The 17,642-nt window shown below is 36.1% G+C and overlaps 1 protein-coding gene across 1 annotated transcript; it reads right to left on the bottom strand.

Annotated features, from left to right (window-relative positions):
• Window positions 1-612: 612 nt before the first annotated feature.
• On the bottom strand, window positions 613-7,238 carry LOC103954778 (serine/threonine-protein kinase D6PKL2-like). Its single transcript, XM_048569079.1, has 2 exons — window positions 6,589-7,238; window positions 613-1,449 (listed from the first exon to the last, which is right to left on the bottom strand). The coding sequence occupies exons 1-2, from the start codon at window positions 7,173-7,175 to the stop codon at window positions 657-659; spliced, it is 1,380 nt and encodes a 459-aa protein (XP_048425036.1). The 5' UTR covers window positions 7,176-7,238; the 3' UTR covers window positions 613-656.
• Window positions 7,239-17,642: the final 10,404 nt, after the last annotated feature.

The following is a 17,642-nucleotide window of genomic DNA, read 5'->3' on the forward strand; positions in this document are numbered from 1 at the left end:
TGTCGGTTTGAAGGAGAGTTTCCAAATCATATGTGGCCACATAAATTAGGCTGTCACATGTTGTGCTTAATTTCCTATTTTATTTTCTTCAAATAATAAAATTGTTATTTCACATTACACATTCTAAATTTGATTTATGGTGCTAGTGAATCGTACAATGGTGGTCAAGGGAGACTAAAATACCTCTGTGAGTCTACCCGACTTCTGAAAAGGTAGACTACCGTAGCGAAGCCACCAGCTAGTCCCATTTTTTTTTTTAAATAATAATAAAATTGCTAATAGGATCAATATCAAGTACTTGTGGATATCGATTAAATATTGACAATATTATTGATTTAGTATTTGATGATATTGATCAAATTTCAAAGAATGATCATTTTAGCGAGATTGAATATGCTGTAGATGTTGGTTTAAGTCAATTAGTCAGAGAGATTGTCCTTTCTTTCACTCACTTAATTTCAAATCTTTTTTCGTCGACTAAAATAGTTAAGAATATCATTTTGTCTAAAAATGTCAATTTGATGGAGTGTTTAAGAGCAAATGTACACATGTTATCAACGTTAAGCTTATTTCGTGACAATGCAAGGAATGATGAAAAATCTGTGACACGAGTTTGAAACATGAAATATATATTTCTTATTTAATTTGTTTTGTGACTAATAATATTCCATTTTCTCAGTACAACTTTGATCAGATACAACTCGCCTCTTAAATGGTGGGGGAATAAATGGTGGAGGTGTACATCTCAACAATGCCCAATTAACCCCTTGGAAAAATGGGTGCCTCTTGACTGCTGATGCACCCATCAACGATCCCAAACGCCGAGCCGGATCCTTGACCAACAACTGTGAGATGAGGTCCTTGGCCGTGCTGGGCACCGCCGGTTCTTTCGGAAGCTCCAGGGCTCGAGCCACAATGTTAGCTAGGGTTAGCTCATTGTCCACACCCCTAAAGGGTGTCACACCATAGAACAGTTCAAAAATAAATATCCCTAACGTCCACCAGTCCACTGCACTACCATGCCCCTCGCCGGACACAATCTCCGGGGCCAAGTACTCGTGGGTCCCAACAAACGACATGGACCGAACGTCCACGGGCTCAGACACAAACTCGGGGCCATTTTTATGGCTCTGCTTCTTCTTCCGCTTGCTTTTCGGGTGGAAACATGACACGGAGGGGACCATACAACTGGGAAGAATGCATGAAGAGGATGCAAACGGGGGCGGATCGAGTGAGTAGCCTTTTTGTAGTGCAGCATTTGGGGTATTTTGGGTAGAGATGATCTGAGGCGTTGATGTACCATCGTCGCATTTTAAGGAGAGGTCAAAATCTGTAAGCATGATATGGCCATCGGATCGAACCAACACATTTTCCGGCTTCAGATCACGGTACACAATTCCCATCATGTGGAGGTACTCTAGAGCTACAACCACCTCCGATGCGTAGAACCTAATCATGAGATTAAACACCAGTTAGTATGCTAATCATGGATTCAACATATGATTTGTTATATCATCATCTGTTGATTACGGGAGCACTTTGAACGATATAAAAAGAGCCAATAACTGATGAGTATCCTCTAAATGTTCATAATTTCGTTTTAAGACAAAACATAATCAATTATTCAAATTAGATGATTAACCACAAATCCTTAATCATGTTCATGCTCAATCATTTGAAAAGGGAAAACAATGAAAAAAATCATTGGCTAGGCTATGATATTATTGCATGATAAACTAAAGGATAAGAAAATAAAACTTTTGATATTCCTTTGCAACAGCAAGGATTATGATATAGGACACAACCAAACCAACCACATCAATTCTAATGTAACCTATACTGTAGCCTGCCAACATAAAACCAACATTTTGTTCACTTGTCTACAATTTTTTTTTTTTTTAAAAGGACCAGTTGGTGGCGAACAGTCCGTCCATCCAGGGCCTGGAAGACTTACAAAGGCATTTCAGCCTCCTCTTGGCCACCATCGTGTGATGCACCAATGCTAGAATCGAACCCAGGACGTGCGGTGTGAAGTAGGGCTTGGAATTCGTCCCCAACCACTAGGCCACCCCGTGATGGTTTTGTCTACATTAACTAAAATACATTTGTTTACCAAAATGTTATTGCAAAGAAAAGAAAAATAATGTATCGGTTTTCTTTAAAAGTGAAAACTGAAAATAGTTACCAAACAAGTTCTCGGTTTCTAGTTTCAAACAAAGTGAAGACTTAAAACAAAAGGCTAAAACCTGAAAAATGAAAACAAAATGATTATCATATGGCCCCTCGATATTTCAAGATTTAGTTACCCACCCGTTGTTAATAAAATTGAAATGTTTCTTGTTTTTGGTGTCGGAGAGGAGTTTCGGGTCTTGTTATTAAGGAAGGAAAGAAAGATATGTTTAGATGTCTTTTAATTTGCAAGTCAATGATAAAAAAATTAAAATGCAAGCAATTCATGACATGGTAATAAAATTAAAATGCAAGCAATTCATGACATGGTAATAAAATGCAGCTGCAACTATTACCAGCAGCTTCTTATAATTAATGGTAACTGATAGTGAGATGCATTTCATATAATTGATGGTCATTGATGAAAATCATCAGTGTTTTTTTATGTGATTGTCTCCATATGGTTTGTATTATCCTTCCCCACTTTTCTAAGCATATGAGATATTAGTACATCACCAATTAATTGCAAGGCACCCCATAAATTCTACTATATTTACACAACCTGACCTACTTTACTTTTTATTATTATTATTTTCTTTGCTGTTACTACACCTAAAGTTGAACAACTTGGTAGCCCTTCCTAAATCCCAAACTTAAATGGCCCCATGTTTTTTAATTTCATATGTTTGGTTGGGGTCACTTCCGGAAAGTAAACTCCGCACATTTTTTTTCTCTTTCTGCACACCCCAGTTGATCCTGTCCCTTGATTATCTTTGATTTAATCAATCAAAAGGCTAGAATAAACATAAGTGCGTCGGAGGAGAAAAAGGTGTCCGGAAATCACGTCCCAATAGATAAAAGATAAAAGGGGGGAAAAGGTTGGGTTATTAACAACATATTACCTTTGTTCTTCCTTGCCTTGATCTTTTACTCCCTAACATTACTACTATTAACTTTTTTCGTTTTTGAACAAACGATATTATCTACACTAAGGGGGAAGGGGGGTGGGCTTAGCCTCACAATAGGCTAGCAATAATGTGATTCAAATTCGTCATTGGTGAGAATTGAACCTAAGACCTCTCACTTACAAGTGAAGAAAAATACCACTAGAACGTAGTAATAAGTGACAATACTATTAACTTTTTGAAGGAGTCTTCCTAGCATCATTTAACTTCATTTTACCTTTCTTGGCAAGAAAAAGCTGATCATAGACTACTGGACCTTACCCCTACTTCAATCATATATAGAAGTCTTAGGTGAAATGGAAAAGACATAACTGTCTAAATTAACAGTGCTCTCAATCAATTTGCAAGTTAATGATAAAAACACATGCAGTAAAAAGCATTTGCAAATTGCAATTATCACCACCAACTGCATATAATTGATGACCGATAACGAAAACCGAAAAGCACTTGCACATAATTGATGAAAATAAGTACTTTTGGTGTGCTTTTGTCCATGTCGTTTGCAGTCTTTCCAAACCTATCTAGACAGAAGAGAAATGTATAATAAATTAGTCGAAGGACACACAACAACTTTCTACTTTCACCTATCACCAATGAATTCCAAAAGCATATAAAAAACTTCACCTTTATTCCCCTGCCCCATGCCCTTAATGTGCTTAGTTGGGAATACTTTTGGAGTGGACAAAGTTGAAAGAGAAGCTCATGATTTTTTGTTGGTAAGAAAACAGATAACACTAACAACATTTCACCTTTCTTCCTTAACTCTATCTTTTACTTGCAAACATTTTTACTATTACGCTTAATCACAGTATTGCCTCCTATGAGTGTCCGTGAATCCCACTTTGCCCTCCGGAAGTCACTTTGACTCAAGTTGCCCCCTAAATCATGTTTTTGTGTCCCACTTCACGTCGGCATTTCGCCTTTCCTTTGCAGACATACTCAGACTGCTGGATCCTTATCCCTACTGTAATTAAATTTTGTGGTTTTAAGTCACTTAGTACTGGTTTGATACTGAGGTGATTTTAAAAAAAACTGAGTATAAAAAAAAAATTGAGCTCAAAAAATTGTTTGGTAAATACTTAAAAACAGCTTATTTTCACAGTTTTGGGTGAAAAAAAGTTGAAAACGTGAAGCTAGAAAAAATGAGCTTATTCTCATAGTACAGCAGAAGCAGATTTTTTTCAAAGCACAGCAATACCAAACCAGCCCTTAGTACTACGGTCTAGTAGTATTCCTCTTCACTTGTAAGTAAGAGGTCTTAAGTTCGATTCTTGCCAAGGCATTCTTGAACCACATTAGGCCTAAATTAAGAGTACTCTCAACCACAAGCCAAAGAGCAATAAAACAATATTGGTGCCACTATTTTGGGATATCCTTAATTAAAAGAAAAGAACCCAGTAATCCTGCAACAATTATCTGAACCCAATATACCTCAATTTAGATTTGAAGGGATCTGTTTGGTCCATCGGAATGAAACCTACCCTAGCAATCAACAAGAAATGGAAAGAAACAAAAAACCCTCCCATAAAAATTATTCAATGCTCTCTTTTAAAAATCTCTCTCATTGATCCTATCATGTCAATGCAATGAAAATGGCTTAAATTAAATTAATGGGTCAGCCTTTAGGTACCAAAATTAATGACTCTGATTTTAAAAATCATGGGTTGTTGTTGTTGCTAACCTACTGCATATGGGCGGACACACTAGAGCCACACATAACCATCCAATAATACTAAAGAGAAACATCAAATTAACATCACAACCAGCATTTATATATATCAATGGACCAAAATAAAACCTACACATAATTAATAAGAGTCTTAAATTCTATCAAGGGAATTGAATTCAGGTTTATCAAATCCACGGGTCACCTTAAAACCACGAGGTTACTCTATCTTATGAAGGACTCGTGTAACGGGTTCACCGTCATTCAGCGTAAAGGTCCACGCAGTTTTAAGGCATTTTATTGATTAACCGATAGTTGTGTTATATATAGCGATAGAAAGACAATCCAATTATGTTACTGCCAAATCAGATGATCACATCAAACACAGTGCAGTACTAATAGCGCTCTGCCTTTTGGCAACAACCAGTGGTTGACCTTCCAAACTATACTAGCTTAGGAAAATAATATGCTTATACCCACAAACTAAAATTACAAGTTTGTCCTCGTAGTTTTTCTTTTTTTCACTTTTGGCGCCCATCATTTCCGTTTTGACAGTTTTAGTCATGCAGAGATGAAATTCAGAGGGAATATGCAACCACTACATGTGAGGGTGTTTATGTCTATCCAAAACATTTGCAATCGACTGAAAACGTAATCACTCGACAATTTTGTTTAACAATTTTATACCTGTAGGACTTGATTGCTAACGAAACAAAACTAAAGGACAGAAGTTGCCTAAACGACCAGGACAAAAGCGGAAACGGGGGAAAATACAGGGGCAAAAATGTGATCTGGCAAAGAGAAGAAAACTACACTGCAAAGTCTACTGTAGCACATGTTTTATTTTTATTTCATTTTTGAAGAAGGTTTAGTGGTAGGCTTGACTTAAAACTACTACAGTGTGCACGTGCATGTAATTATTGGCCTTTTTAAGCACGTAACAGTCAATGTAAATCTAACTAACAGAGGACGGCACTCATCGACGTACTTCTAACCAAATAAATGCTCTATTAAAAAAATAAAACAAAACAAATTTTAACCAACTAAATGCGCCCCGTTGTATCTTAAGAAAAATAAATTATATAAAACGCGTTTGCCACTGTAACGCCTTAGTCCAATAGTATATTTGTAAGTTTTTCTCAATATAGTATGGTATTATTCAATAGGAAGATTATGATGATGAACTCGTTTCATACAAGTTACTCTTCAGATACTAGTGGTAAATTGTCTTAATAGACACAGCACTAGCACTCCAAGTGAACCCTAGAGTTCTAATTCTCTATATTCTTAGTGTAGCTTAGATCCATCATATTATTTACAAAAAAGTAACTAAAAAAATTCACGATCGACGTTCTAAACCCGATTCATGCAAGTTGATTTTCCTTCAAGCGTGGTGACGTGTGCTTAACCACAGTTGACAATTTACTCCAAAATCCTAAATTTCACGTTCACCCATCTATCTATATCTCCAGAGGTGCACACCGTAAATCTATTTCATTGAAATCGGTAGACCCCACCAACAAGCAGACAGGTAAAGCTGTTGGTGTCCAGGCCCCACATAACGATTCAGAAACTCTGAACCGTGCAAAACGCAAACCACAACATCAAATCTAACCCCTCCGATGGTTTTTTTTTACTTTTTTAATGCTTTTCAAACTAATTTAAAACAAAATTTAAAATAAAAATCAGTTAAAAAAATTAAAACATTAAAAAGGAAAAAACTGTATTCGTCGTAATTACTGCTGTAAATTTAATTTCGGAATTGAGGGAGGAAGGTAAGGTGCGCACCTGACGGCATGTTCTTCGAAGCGTTTGAGCGGCTGGCGCTGGCGGAGAACGTGGAGATCGCCGCCGGGGCAGAACTCGGTGAGCAGGAAAAGCCAGTTGGGCGCGTCGATGCTCGCATAGAGCGTGGGCAAAAACGGGTGCTCCAGCATTTCCAGTATTTCCTTCTCTGTCCTGGCCCGCCCTTCCTTGCTCCGGCTGATCAGCTCCTTCTTGTCCATCACCTTCGCCGCAAATACGCACCCCTGGGCCCCAGCGGGGGACTTCAACTCGGCTAAGTAGACGGAACCGATGTCGCCGGAGCCGAGGCGCTCTGCGAATTTGAGGTCAGAGAGGGAGAGTTGCCGGGTCGGGGATTCGGATCGGATCTTGTATATTGCGGACCAGAGGGGGTCGGAGGAGGAGGTTTGGGGTCGGGGCTTGGGGATTACGGAGGCGGGGAGGCGAGCGGAGGAGGAGGCGGAGGGCGGGAGCGTGGATTCGGAGCAGGAGCTAGTGCTGCGCTTGGTGGTGTTGGTGTTGGTGGTTGTGGTGGAGGTGAAGCTCAGGCTTTGGAGGTCGTCGGCTAAGTCGTCAAGCCACGGCTCCATTGCGGAGGAGAGAGAGAGAGGAGTGAGAGAGAAGGAAGGAGAGAGAGTTGTGTCTGAGAGAGTGAGGAGGGAGTGAGAAGAGGTTTTGAAGGGCGGGGGAGACAAGAGAGTAGAGAGAGACTGTTGGGCTTGGGCCATGTCGTAGGTTTGGGTTGCCAAAGGTGGGCCTTGTTTGTGAGATTCTTATTATCCAATCATGGAGTCTTTGGATGGTGGGTACAATTACAATACAAATTGTGTTTAGCATATCTAATTTTTTTATCAGTCAAGAATGTCTCCAGTTCTGTTCACATGAATTTTCGTGGTACTCACATGGATGGAAAAGGCGATATATATATTTATCAGTTCGATATTTATTTGTGGCTAGCTAAGTAGTGTGTGTATTGTAAAGTCTACATTTCTATTTGGACATGTTGTGTTAGGTTTTCACACCAAAAATTGATAAGATCTACAAACAATTTGTGGGTATATTTACTTACAAGGAATATGATTTTGAATCATTGACTTACATGCGTTTACAAATATTTGGATATGAAAATCATTTCACTCCTTAACTTTCAATTATATTTATATACATATGGAATCAAAAATATAAATATTTCTCTTCAAAATCCGTAATCAAATATTTAAAAATAAAAAATCATATCAACAAGTGGCTAATTGATCCTACGTCTAAATTTTCTAATTCTTTTATTTTCACATTTTTGTTAATTAAAACATGCCATTATTTTAATAGTATTTTTTTTTCTCTCGAAGTTATAAGATAGTCCTAACTAACTTAAACCCTCTAGATGAACACTAAATAAAAAAATGGTGCACCGAGTGTAATGAAATTCTTTCCCTTGGAATAACTTGATTTTAGGCTATGATCACGTATTTTTTTCTAACTACATTAGGAAGGAATAATTATGAGATCAAAAAAGTTATTAATTCTTTGGCTAGGATCACTTGAATTGCAACTAATTTTAAGTTAAGAAGAGAAGATTTGAACTTGAAATTCCGTAGATTAAAAAGAAAGATCGTAACCATCCGACCAATTCATAACTTGCAACAAATGCACATTTCCAAACGTTGAGAAAAGTATCCAAAGTCAACCAAATAAGACGATCGAGAAAATCAAAACAAAAACCAATGTGGCCGGCGAAGTGTGATTTGCGTTTGCCCATACGAAGCATGGTGCGTCCGGTGCCCCAAACGATTTTGTAAACGATGCACGTCTTCCGCACGAGACGTGGGGGAGTTTCTCGAGACCGGAACCTGGTTTGTTCCTTCTAGTTTCGCAAAGAAAACTTTGATTGGGATGCAATGCATGTGCTGCTGAACAAAAATACTAATTTTTTTTTTATTACATCGATATTTTTATACTAAGAAGAGAGAGAGTTCGACTAAGCTAATCAATGGGTAGCATAATTAGTAGGAGATGAGGAGTTCGGCTAAGTCACACAATGGGTTAGCCTAATTTGATATCGAATTCGCCATCTACGAAATTTGAACCCAAGACCTCACACTTCTAAATAAAGAGGAATATCACCATACCGTAGTATCGAATAACAACAAAAATACTAATTATATATATTCTGCAGAAAGAGAAGAGATTAAGACCATCGATGATAGATTTCATAATTACCCAGGGACCATGGGAATAAACTTTTTAACCATATTATAATTTTAAAGTAATAATAATCGCCGCATCAAATGCTTCCATTTGGTATTACTTAATCATATTAATTAAATTAGTGGAAACCAATCACTGCAATTAGATTAAGTGGTCAACTTTAGGAACAATCTCCAAATTAGTATCATATCATATTATATAATACTTATCTTTCTTTATTTGCACTATGAATAAACCAAAAAGAATGCATATTTTAGAATAATTAAGGAAGTAAAGAGCGGGGTTTTCAAGTGTTTAAGAGACAAATAATACTTTTATTTTCGTGGCAAGAAGACAAGTACTTCGTAGTTAGTTAGAAATCTCTTAGAAACCTGGGTGACCAAATAAACATTATGGCTCTTTGTTTTCGAAAATGTCTCCTCTATGTTGAAGGAATACCTTGATTTTTCAAATATCCTGTACCCAAAGTTTATGAAACCTACATGATTAATTGATTCCTTAGATGTTAGTAAACACAAGATTGAAAATTATACTCATTTATATTCATTCTCATACATGGTAAGTGAACATGCCCTAACATGGGGGTGTTGTTTGTCCCAGACCCTATCCTTCACATCTCTAGCTATTCATTCTAATCCCTCGTACCTTCATATTACATTCCATGTAAGTAAATCGGTTGAAGATTCCACATCAGATATTGACACAATAGAATACAGTATATATTAAATGTTTTTACTACTATGGTCTTTTGTATATACCCTGACACTTAATGAATTATATAGGTAATTAAGTTGAGAGTAATACCGATGTTGATTAGTAGTGAGTCACAACTTTGAGCTAAACATTTACATTAGTTGGTTGTTTTGTTGTTGTTTTTTCCTTCATAAAACGTGGAATTAGAGATTTTTTCTAACTTCGTCGCAAAAAAAAAAAAAACACAATGATGGTAGCAATAGTAATGCTCTTGTTTACGAGGAAGGGGAAGTTTAAACTATGAAACATTGAGAAGAGAAGTTTGATTACTAGACCAAATGCAAGTAGTATAGCAATACGGCTATGTCCCTTGCTTAAAAGAAAAGTTCTCTCAACAAGATTTCCATGCATGTTAAATAGCCTAAAACTTGCAACAACGAAGTAGATCAAACACGTATGCAACCACATACTGTCTTACAGCATGCAAATTTATAAAAACCAATAAACCCATGCAACCACCAGTAATCCCCGTCACCAAATTTTAACCACCATGCATGCATGCATGCATGCATGCCAACCTCAAATTATCAAATTAATTAATTAAGAGATGATGGAGCTACCGAGTGGCCTACAGTACGAGTAATTTTTCAGTGTGCCGGGAACACCATGCCACGTGGTGTTCCCTCACACATAAAAATTCAAATTTTGAATATACTTCAATTTTTTATTTCAATAAATAAATAAATTTGAATTTTTATGTGTGAGGGAACACCACGTGGCATGGTGTTCCCGGCACACCTAAAAATTTCTCCTACAGTACGTGGAGTCGTGGACTAGCAGTCGCTAAACATTTGATATTTATTGACAAAGGGCTAGTGAATCCGAATGCATGCCAAGTCCATGTCAAATAATTAAAGAATTTGATTGCATCTGCATGCATATTGCCCTTTATTCCCATTGAATGAGAGATGACTCACTCGTCTGACTAATTCCTCATTCACGATGTGATATATCGTTTGTCTAAGACAATTTAGTTGGTTAGGAGTATTCTCAGGTCTTGAAATTAAATTAATACCAAAATTACTACAAACAAAAGGTTACATTTTGATTAAATTACTCTTCAAACTAAATTACGAGTTATATTTATAGAGATCAAAACCTAAAAAATCCTAATACGTAAAATACCGAAACTATCCAAATAATAAAAACCTAAAATACTAGTATTTTGCTAATAAGCAGATGCCGATGTGGACACAGTCAAGCAGCCGAGCAGGCTCCCCACACAGACAGACTGGTGAACTGGACTATAGATACTGGCAGCAATGAAACTGAAACAGGAATTGGACTGGCAACGGAACTGGAACTGGACTGGCAAACTAACGATTCAGACATGCTGATGGTGAGAGTATGGAAAGAAAGCATATGGTAGTCTCTATAATTAAACGGACGAGATTTCCATATCCCAATGTGGCAATGAACGTTTAAAAAGATACACTATCACTTGAGTGGTCTCACGTTCAAGTACTCGAGTGAAAGTCAAACAGACAACATCGGACTTCAAACAAAACCAAGCAACCAACTGCTCGTGGGCTTGAAAACCCAATTTTTATTTCTCTTGCTCTGCTTTCTTTTTCTATTTTATATATTTTTTCCCTTCTTCTTTCCTAGGCTAGCAACGAAAAAACAAGTGTGTGTCACATGATGCTCAAGCAGAGAGGTCGGTGTGACGATTCGACTCTGTTGTTGTGTAGAAGAAAATTAAAAGATTCATGGAGTGTTGGTATAATTTCTCTAACTTCGAAATGTTCCAAAAACAAAATAAACATCATGAAGTGTTAATGAAAGTGACACCTTTTAACTTCAAGCTCTAATTGGTATCACCTGACTATCCTAAAACCTGCCATAAACGTACATCCACATGTAACCTTTTGAAGTGATTGCATGTTAAGCCATTAAACTCCCATACAACCGCTATCACCACCATTCTCGCCACCAAAAGTCATCGACATACTTAATCACCATGCTAATTATTGGAATCAAAATTACACACATTTACGAATAAAGATGTAATTAAGTTAGAATTATCCATGATCTCCAATGAGGGTAGAATGGCGTTGATTAGTGGGTGGAGGTGTGATTGAATCCATGACCGAACTGCCTACATATTTCTGGGAAGGAAAATCAAGTCACTGGTGTAGTTCTAAGAAAGAAGTGGTGTGATATGTATAACATCGTGAACCATCCTTTAGGAATAGCCTATGACAGGGCATGTAGGAGATACTTCTCCATGTCTACGCATTGACGAACAACATGTAGACGAGAATATGTTGTTAGAAAGATGATCAGAGAGAATCTTCTCGTAGAGAATATTAGAGAAGATGGATCATCAGAGACTTAGAGAGAAATCCCTAGGTTGCGCACTGCCCGAGTGGGCGTGCTGGTCAAAGACTCTTTGACGCGTGCTGGTTAAAGACTCTTTGATAGTCAAGTTAGTAAGCAATATAATATTAAGACTCAAGCAGTGGGTAAGAGAATAAATATATGATAATTGCATTACCAAAGATGAACCTAGAATGGTGTATTTATACTATTCATTAAACCAGGAGAATCCCAGAGGATATCTAAGAAGTAGACATTGCATCCTCTTAGGAGTGCGATAATTACTTGCGGCACACGTTAGTCCGTAGATTGTAAGGACTCCAAAATTATTGTAAACCCGCTAATTCCTTATTAGATTAGGTTTCTATCTCTTGTGAAACAAGCATAGTTAATCTCGGCGAAGCTGTCGGACTTCATCATAAAACATTGTATACGAGCATTCTTAAATGGCACCTTACACAAAAAGTGAGCCCCTACATGCATATATATCCCGCACATGCTTATTCTTTGTGTGAGTGTGGCGCATACGTGTAATCCGTATACAAGATTTTGTCTTATTTCGTGGCCTAAAAGTTTTACCGAGCATTAGCCATAAAAATATCAAGTTGCAAATCTCCTATAAGATCTATAGAAACTTATAAAATAGATAGAAAATTAACCTAGTCTTAAATAGCGGAATATATTTGTTCACTCCATAGTGAACATATTCAAAATTAGTTCAATTACCAAATCCAACATAAATTGAGCAACTCATAAATCAGTCTATAACCCGAGTAAGTTATACTGATGGAAATTATTCCATAGCTAATTAACATAAAGAAAACATCACGCCTTCTGGAGACGATCGAACAAAGCGATCGAGAACTTTCTACTTTCCAGCCTGCTGATTTTCATAAATTGCACGCTCCAGCTGCGCGCACAAAAACTAGAAGATTAGAAGATTTCTGGGTGGATAATAACCAAAGAAATTTGTGTTTTTCTCTATACTTGTCCGGTCCTGATATGCTCTAGACCAGTTTTGTTCTTTGTTTCGACAGCATGTTTCTCTATGTATTTGTCATTGTAAAATTCATATATATATATATATATATATATATATATATATTACTTACATATTATATACACACGCATATACAAACGTTCTTTATATAAGCTGAGAAAGTATCAAAGAAGTTAACAATTATATAATTAGTACCTTAACAATGCGATTCAGATGCGGCTTCACGTAATAATATTCACTCTTGACATTGTCAAGAAGCCTCAGGCACCTATAAACAGACTTTCCTTAGACAAGAATTTGTATAGAAGGAGGTCTTTCACTATGCTAGATTAAGCACGTGTACAATACATACATACATATTTTGAAAGTACCATGGTTTTGAAAGGAAAAAAAAAGAAAGAGCTTAAATGCCTAAGAGACGAAGGTGCAATTAATATTATTCAAAAGAATTATAAAAAGAACTTCAAAATTCATTGATTGTGGAAATTACAGACATGCTTTAGTTTCTTCAGAAAACTTGGATAATATGTAGCAAGACATGATAATTAAGAAATGATTAATCTTTGTGTGTTTGATTTTGTGGATGCATGTTAATTAAGCCATTACTGCTAATTTAGCAGCTTAACTGATGACCGCTCTGTGTGTGTGTGTGTGTGTGTCTATATATATATATATATGGGGCAAGGAAACAAAGTCTTACTCGTCTTTGTTTTGTGCATTACTTGCATCCCCAAGCTCTTTGGAGACATTGGCCAGCCGAGCACAAGCTAGGCTGTAAATTAACCAAAGCAAAAGGTCATTATATATATGATGTACAAGTTACAACAAAAAATGCAGACGTAACCAAACTTGTAAATGCAGAGGTAACCAAAATTGAATTTCAAGATCATATGATCAATAAACTATCTGTGGATGAATGGTATTTAAGAAAACAAGCATATTATTTAAGAAAAACACACACAACAACGTATACTTACGTATATACACACGAAAATAACTCATATATATGAAATTGTTAATTGCAATCAATTACGTACTATGAGGCTTCTCCCTTTATCTCGTAGGCGAGATGAACCATGCTGGAATAGTTGACATCAGCCTCACTCCTAAAATTGAAGTTTCTCCAATCGTTAATATATATAATGCATGCATGTAAAATAGAACAATTAATAATTGTACTTAAAGAAAATAGTGAAGGAAATTACAGATTTGATGTGAGCTTTGCTATTTTCTTTTCCGTGCTCGTAAAGAAGTCAGGGATGAGATTTTCCAAAAAATGAGGATTGTTTTCGTCTTGTAACGATCTCACTACATCGATATAGTCGGTCAAAATCCCCTGCAGGAAACATGGTTAATAATTAATTAGTATATAAAATGCGAATGCTTGTGTTTAAGGAAGTAATAAAATTCTCTCTCATCCAATACCCTCTCTCCTCAGTCTCCTCATTTCTCACTTTTTTATTTTTCATTGTAATTGTTTAAATAAAAAGAAACTGGAGGGAGAAACAAGCTTAAAGAAAAACAAAAATAGATTAAGGTTGTTTCTCACTAAAATTATGATTACAGGTAATTGATTAAGGGAGACACAAACTCGTCGTATAATCTTGCAATGGAAGAAAGAACTATAACCAAAAACTCCAAAAAATTAATTTGAAAAGGGAAATCAATCAAAATAAAAATAAGCATATCAATTAGCAAATAAACTGAATAATTACTTGGTTTTTCAAGGAGCTGATGAGTTCTTTGAGCTGTTGCTCAGCCATTTTCCCAGGTGAGAGAGAAACAGTAAGATGAAAAGGAAATGACAAATAAAAAATCTCGAGATTAATAATGCTGTACTCTCAAGTAAGAGAAGGCATATGATTTTATAGCCTGATCAGTCTGTGATTTTTGTATTCATATGCTAATTTCTTCATGCGAATCGTAAGAGTTAGAGTCGTCAATAGTACATAAGTCGAGTGAGTGTTTTGCATGTCTTCGGTTTTCATGAGATTCGCGCTGTCCGAACGGCTACTTTCTTCATGTTTTGGCCAACTACGATTATCACGTACGAATGTAATGGACCGGTTGAACCAAAACCAGGCCGGCTCTAACAATAACTTAGTTTACTTCATATATGGGCTAGTCTCATAGACAATATTTGTTGAATTTAGGTTGATGATTTATCATTTGGGCTAAGCTCGAAACTTGCCAAAATTAGTGCTTGGAATTTTATAGACGTGGGCTATATAAGTTTCTTAATGAATGGACGGACGGAGAAAATCTCATTTTTACTCAATTTTCTTTAGTTTTGATGAATTTTATTATTTTAATTTCTTATTTATGGTGTAGGATTACTGTGTAGAGCTTAGTATATAAGTTTTTTTTTTTTCTCGGATGGGTTAAATATTGCTTAGACATTCCACCGTGTAACATCCCCCAATAAATTTTAGACACCGCCCATATTTTAGTATGAAATCACTAATTATTTTTTTTATTAGAGATATCGCTTGTTTCTCATAACATGATATATCTGGGATGTTTTATTTGTAGTCTACATATTGTTGACTACACATTACACATCAGTGGCGAATCTAGGATTCAAAAGTTGACTATCTAAACTTACATTACAGTTGAAGAAAAAAAATAATTAATCGAAGTCTTGCTAGAATTTAAGAAAAAAAAAGGTAGAGCAAATTTTCATGTTTTCAACAATGGGTCTCTTTCTCATGAAACAACTCCAAAACAAAAACAAAACAAAAAATACAAATAAAAAAAAAAGAAAAAGAAAAAAAAAGAAGCTTAATGTTAATTAATCAGGCTTATTTGTTTTATTATTTCTTATTAATTAGCTAGCTTATTTGTTGATAAATATAGTCGTTATTAAAAATAAAACAGAGAGAATAAGAAAGAAAATGAGAGAAGAACTCAAGTATCTTCCATTATCATCATGTGCATCAAGTACATGTTTTTGATAGTTCATTATAAACTATCATAGGCATCAAGTATATGATGTTTAAGATAGTTTACTATATAAATTAGGGAGTCTTAACGAAACACGTCTGGCACTGTTCACTTTTACGTTAAATAAATTTTTAGTCTAAAAAGTCACTCCTAGTACTATTCACTTACATCTTTATTTTGTCATTTTGATTAAAACTCAAAGTTTTCAAACCATTTTTATTAGTTTTTCTTATAAACTATCACACATTGTACAAGGACAACCACTATTTATTCACAACTGTCGTGACTTTATTGTGGTAAGGAAGGGATTAGAGAGAATAAATAATTAAGGATAAAGTTAATTATATATTTGCAGGCCTTAAGTAAGATTAAGGAAGTAGATCTATAAACTTTGATGGTCCGCCAGGTAAAAGAGCAAAAAAATAACACAACCAAATGTGGAGTTCAGGAGTACTTGAATTTAATCTCGTCCACAAGGCAACGCAAGGGAGGAAGATACCAACTGCTTTATGTTGAGAGTTGAAGAAGTTGAGGTTCACCATAAAACCAATTGGCAATGTGGAGAGTAGTCCAACCTTTTATAAGTTCATGCAAGGTCCCTGCTCTCATCAATGTGAGATTCATTTTCAACATGTCCCCTCACGTGTGGCGAATTTTCAAGCTTAACGTGTGGACGACACAATCCAAGCAACGTGGAGCACCGAATACTTGTGACTATTGGACTTCACACAAGGGATAACTTGCTTTGATACCATGAAAAAAGTTGAGGTTCCACCATAAAACTAAATTGGTAATATGAGGAGTAACACAATCTCTTGTAAGTCCATGCAAGGTCCCTCCTGCCATTTATGTAAAACTCATTGTCAACTATCAATCTCATGTCACGTTCTCAAGCTATCACGGTCTCAAGCTTGTTCATCCATCAATTCTCATGTCGATGTTAGTAAGGTTTTGTGTGCTTGATTAGCATGGAACCATAAAGTTTACAATATTGTTATCGTCATTTGTACAGAATTTTTCACTATAGGATTGCCTCTTGGATATCTTAGCTTTTACCCATGGATCTTTTCCCTTCTTCTCATAATCATAACAAGGCAGAAAATATCAAAACCTGGACAGAATTAGTGGCGCATTCAAAATTTGAAACCCCATATATAATTGATCTCACTTTATCCGTCAAAGAGGAGGGTAAAATCATGCAGAATGATGGTTAAAAAGAGCAAAGCTTCCACCAACCGAGAAAAAGAAGGCAAAGTTTTAACTTAATTACCTTGTTTATAGCCTATAAAGTTAGTTTAGGTCTTCATTGTTTGTTGGTTAAGATAATCTCTCCAAGCCTTTTTCTTTTTGGTATTAATTACAACATCAAGTTGGATGCATCTGGATTGGGACAACATATATCGGCTTCTGTCTCTCTTGCTTTTGCCGTTTTGGCTCACATGTTCTTTTGCTCTTTATTTTTTTCAAAATTTAAAATGATTTTTCTTTTAAAAACTTGCTAGAAAAAGAACTTAATACAGACTTAACCCATCCGCGACAATCCTTTGATAATAAAAATTTTAAGTAACTTGGGGCGCAAGTAATCAGCTTAAAACACATTTGTACTACATCTGTTATACTGTGATAGTAGTGGCACGCCTAGCACATTGTTAGTTTTGATTGTGAGCCTCAAGGCCTACACCTAAGGCCCCACAAAGGCACCTTTCAAACTAACTTCAACATTATCTTGTAGTACATCAAGCAGCAAGAGCATGCCAAACTACCAGACCAAAAGTTCCATCCACCCTTGGGGAGCTGTGTGAGGGGCAATCCCACATTTGCCATTAAACAAGTAAAC

Source organism: the organism of the source record quoted next, unplaced genomic scaffold (genome assembly GCF_019419815.1).
Source record: "Pyrus x bretschneideri cultivar Hongxiangsu unplaced genomic scaffold, Pyrus_bretschneideri_v1 Contig5, whole genome shotgun sequence".
Taxonomy (NCBI): Eukaryota; Viridiplantae; Streptophyta; class Magnoliopsida; order Rosales; family Rosaceae; genus Pyrus; species Pyrus x bretschneideri.

Coding starts and splice junctions, on each gene's coding strand:
- LOC103954778 (XM_048569079.1), bottom strand. CDS start 7,175: ATGGAGCCGTGGCTTGACGACTTAGCCGACGACCTCCAAAGCCTGAGC. Junction 1,450..6,588: donor TTCGAAGAACATGCCGTCAG/GTGCGCACCTTA, acceptor TCTCATGATTAG/GTTCTACGCATCGGAGGTGG.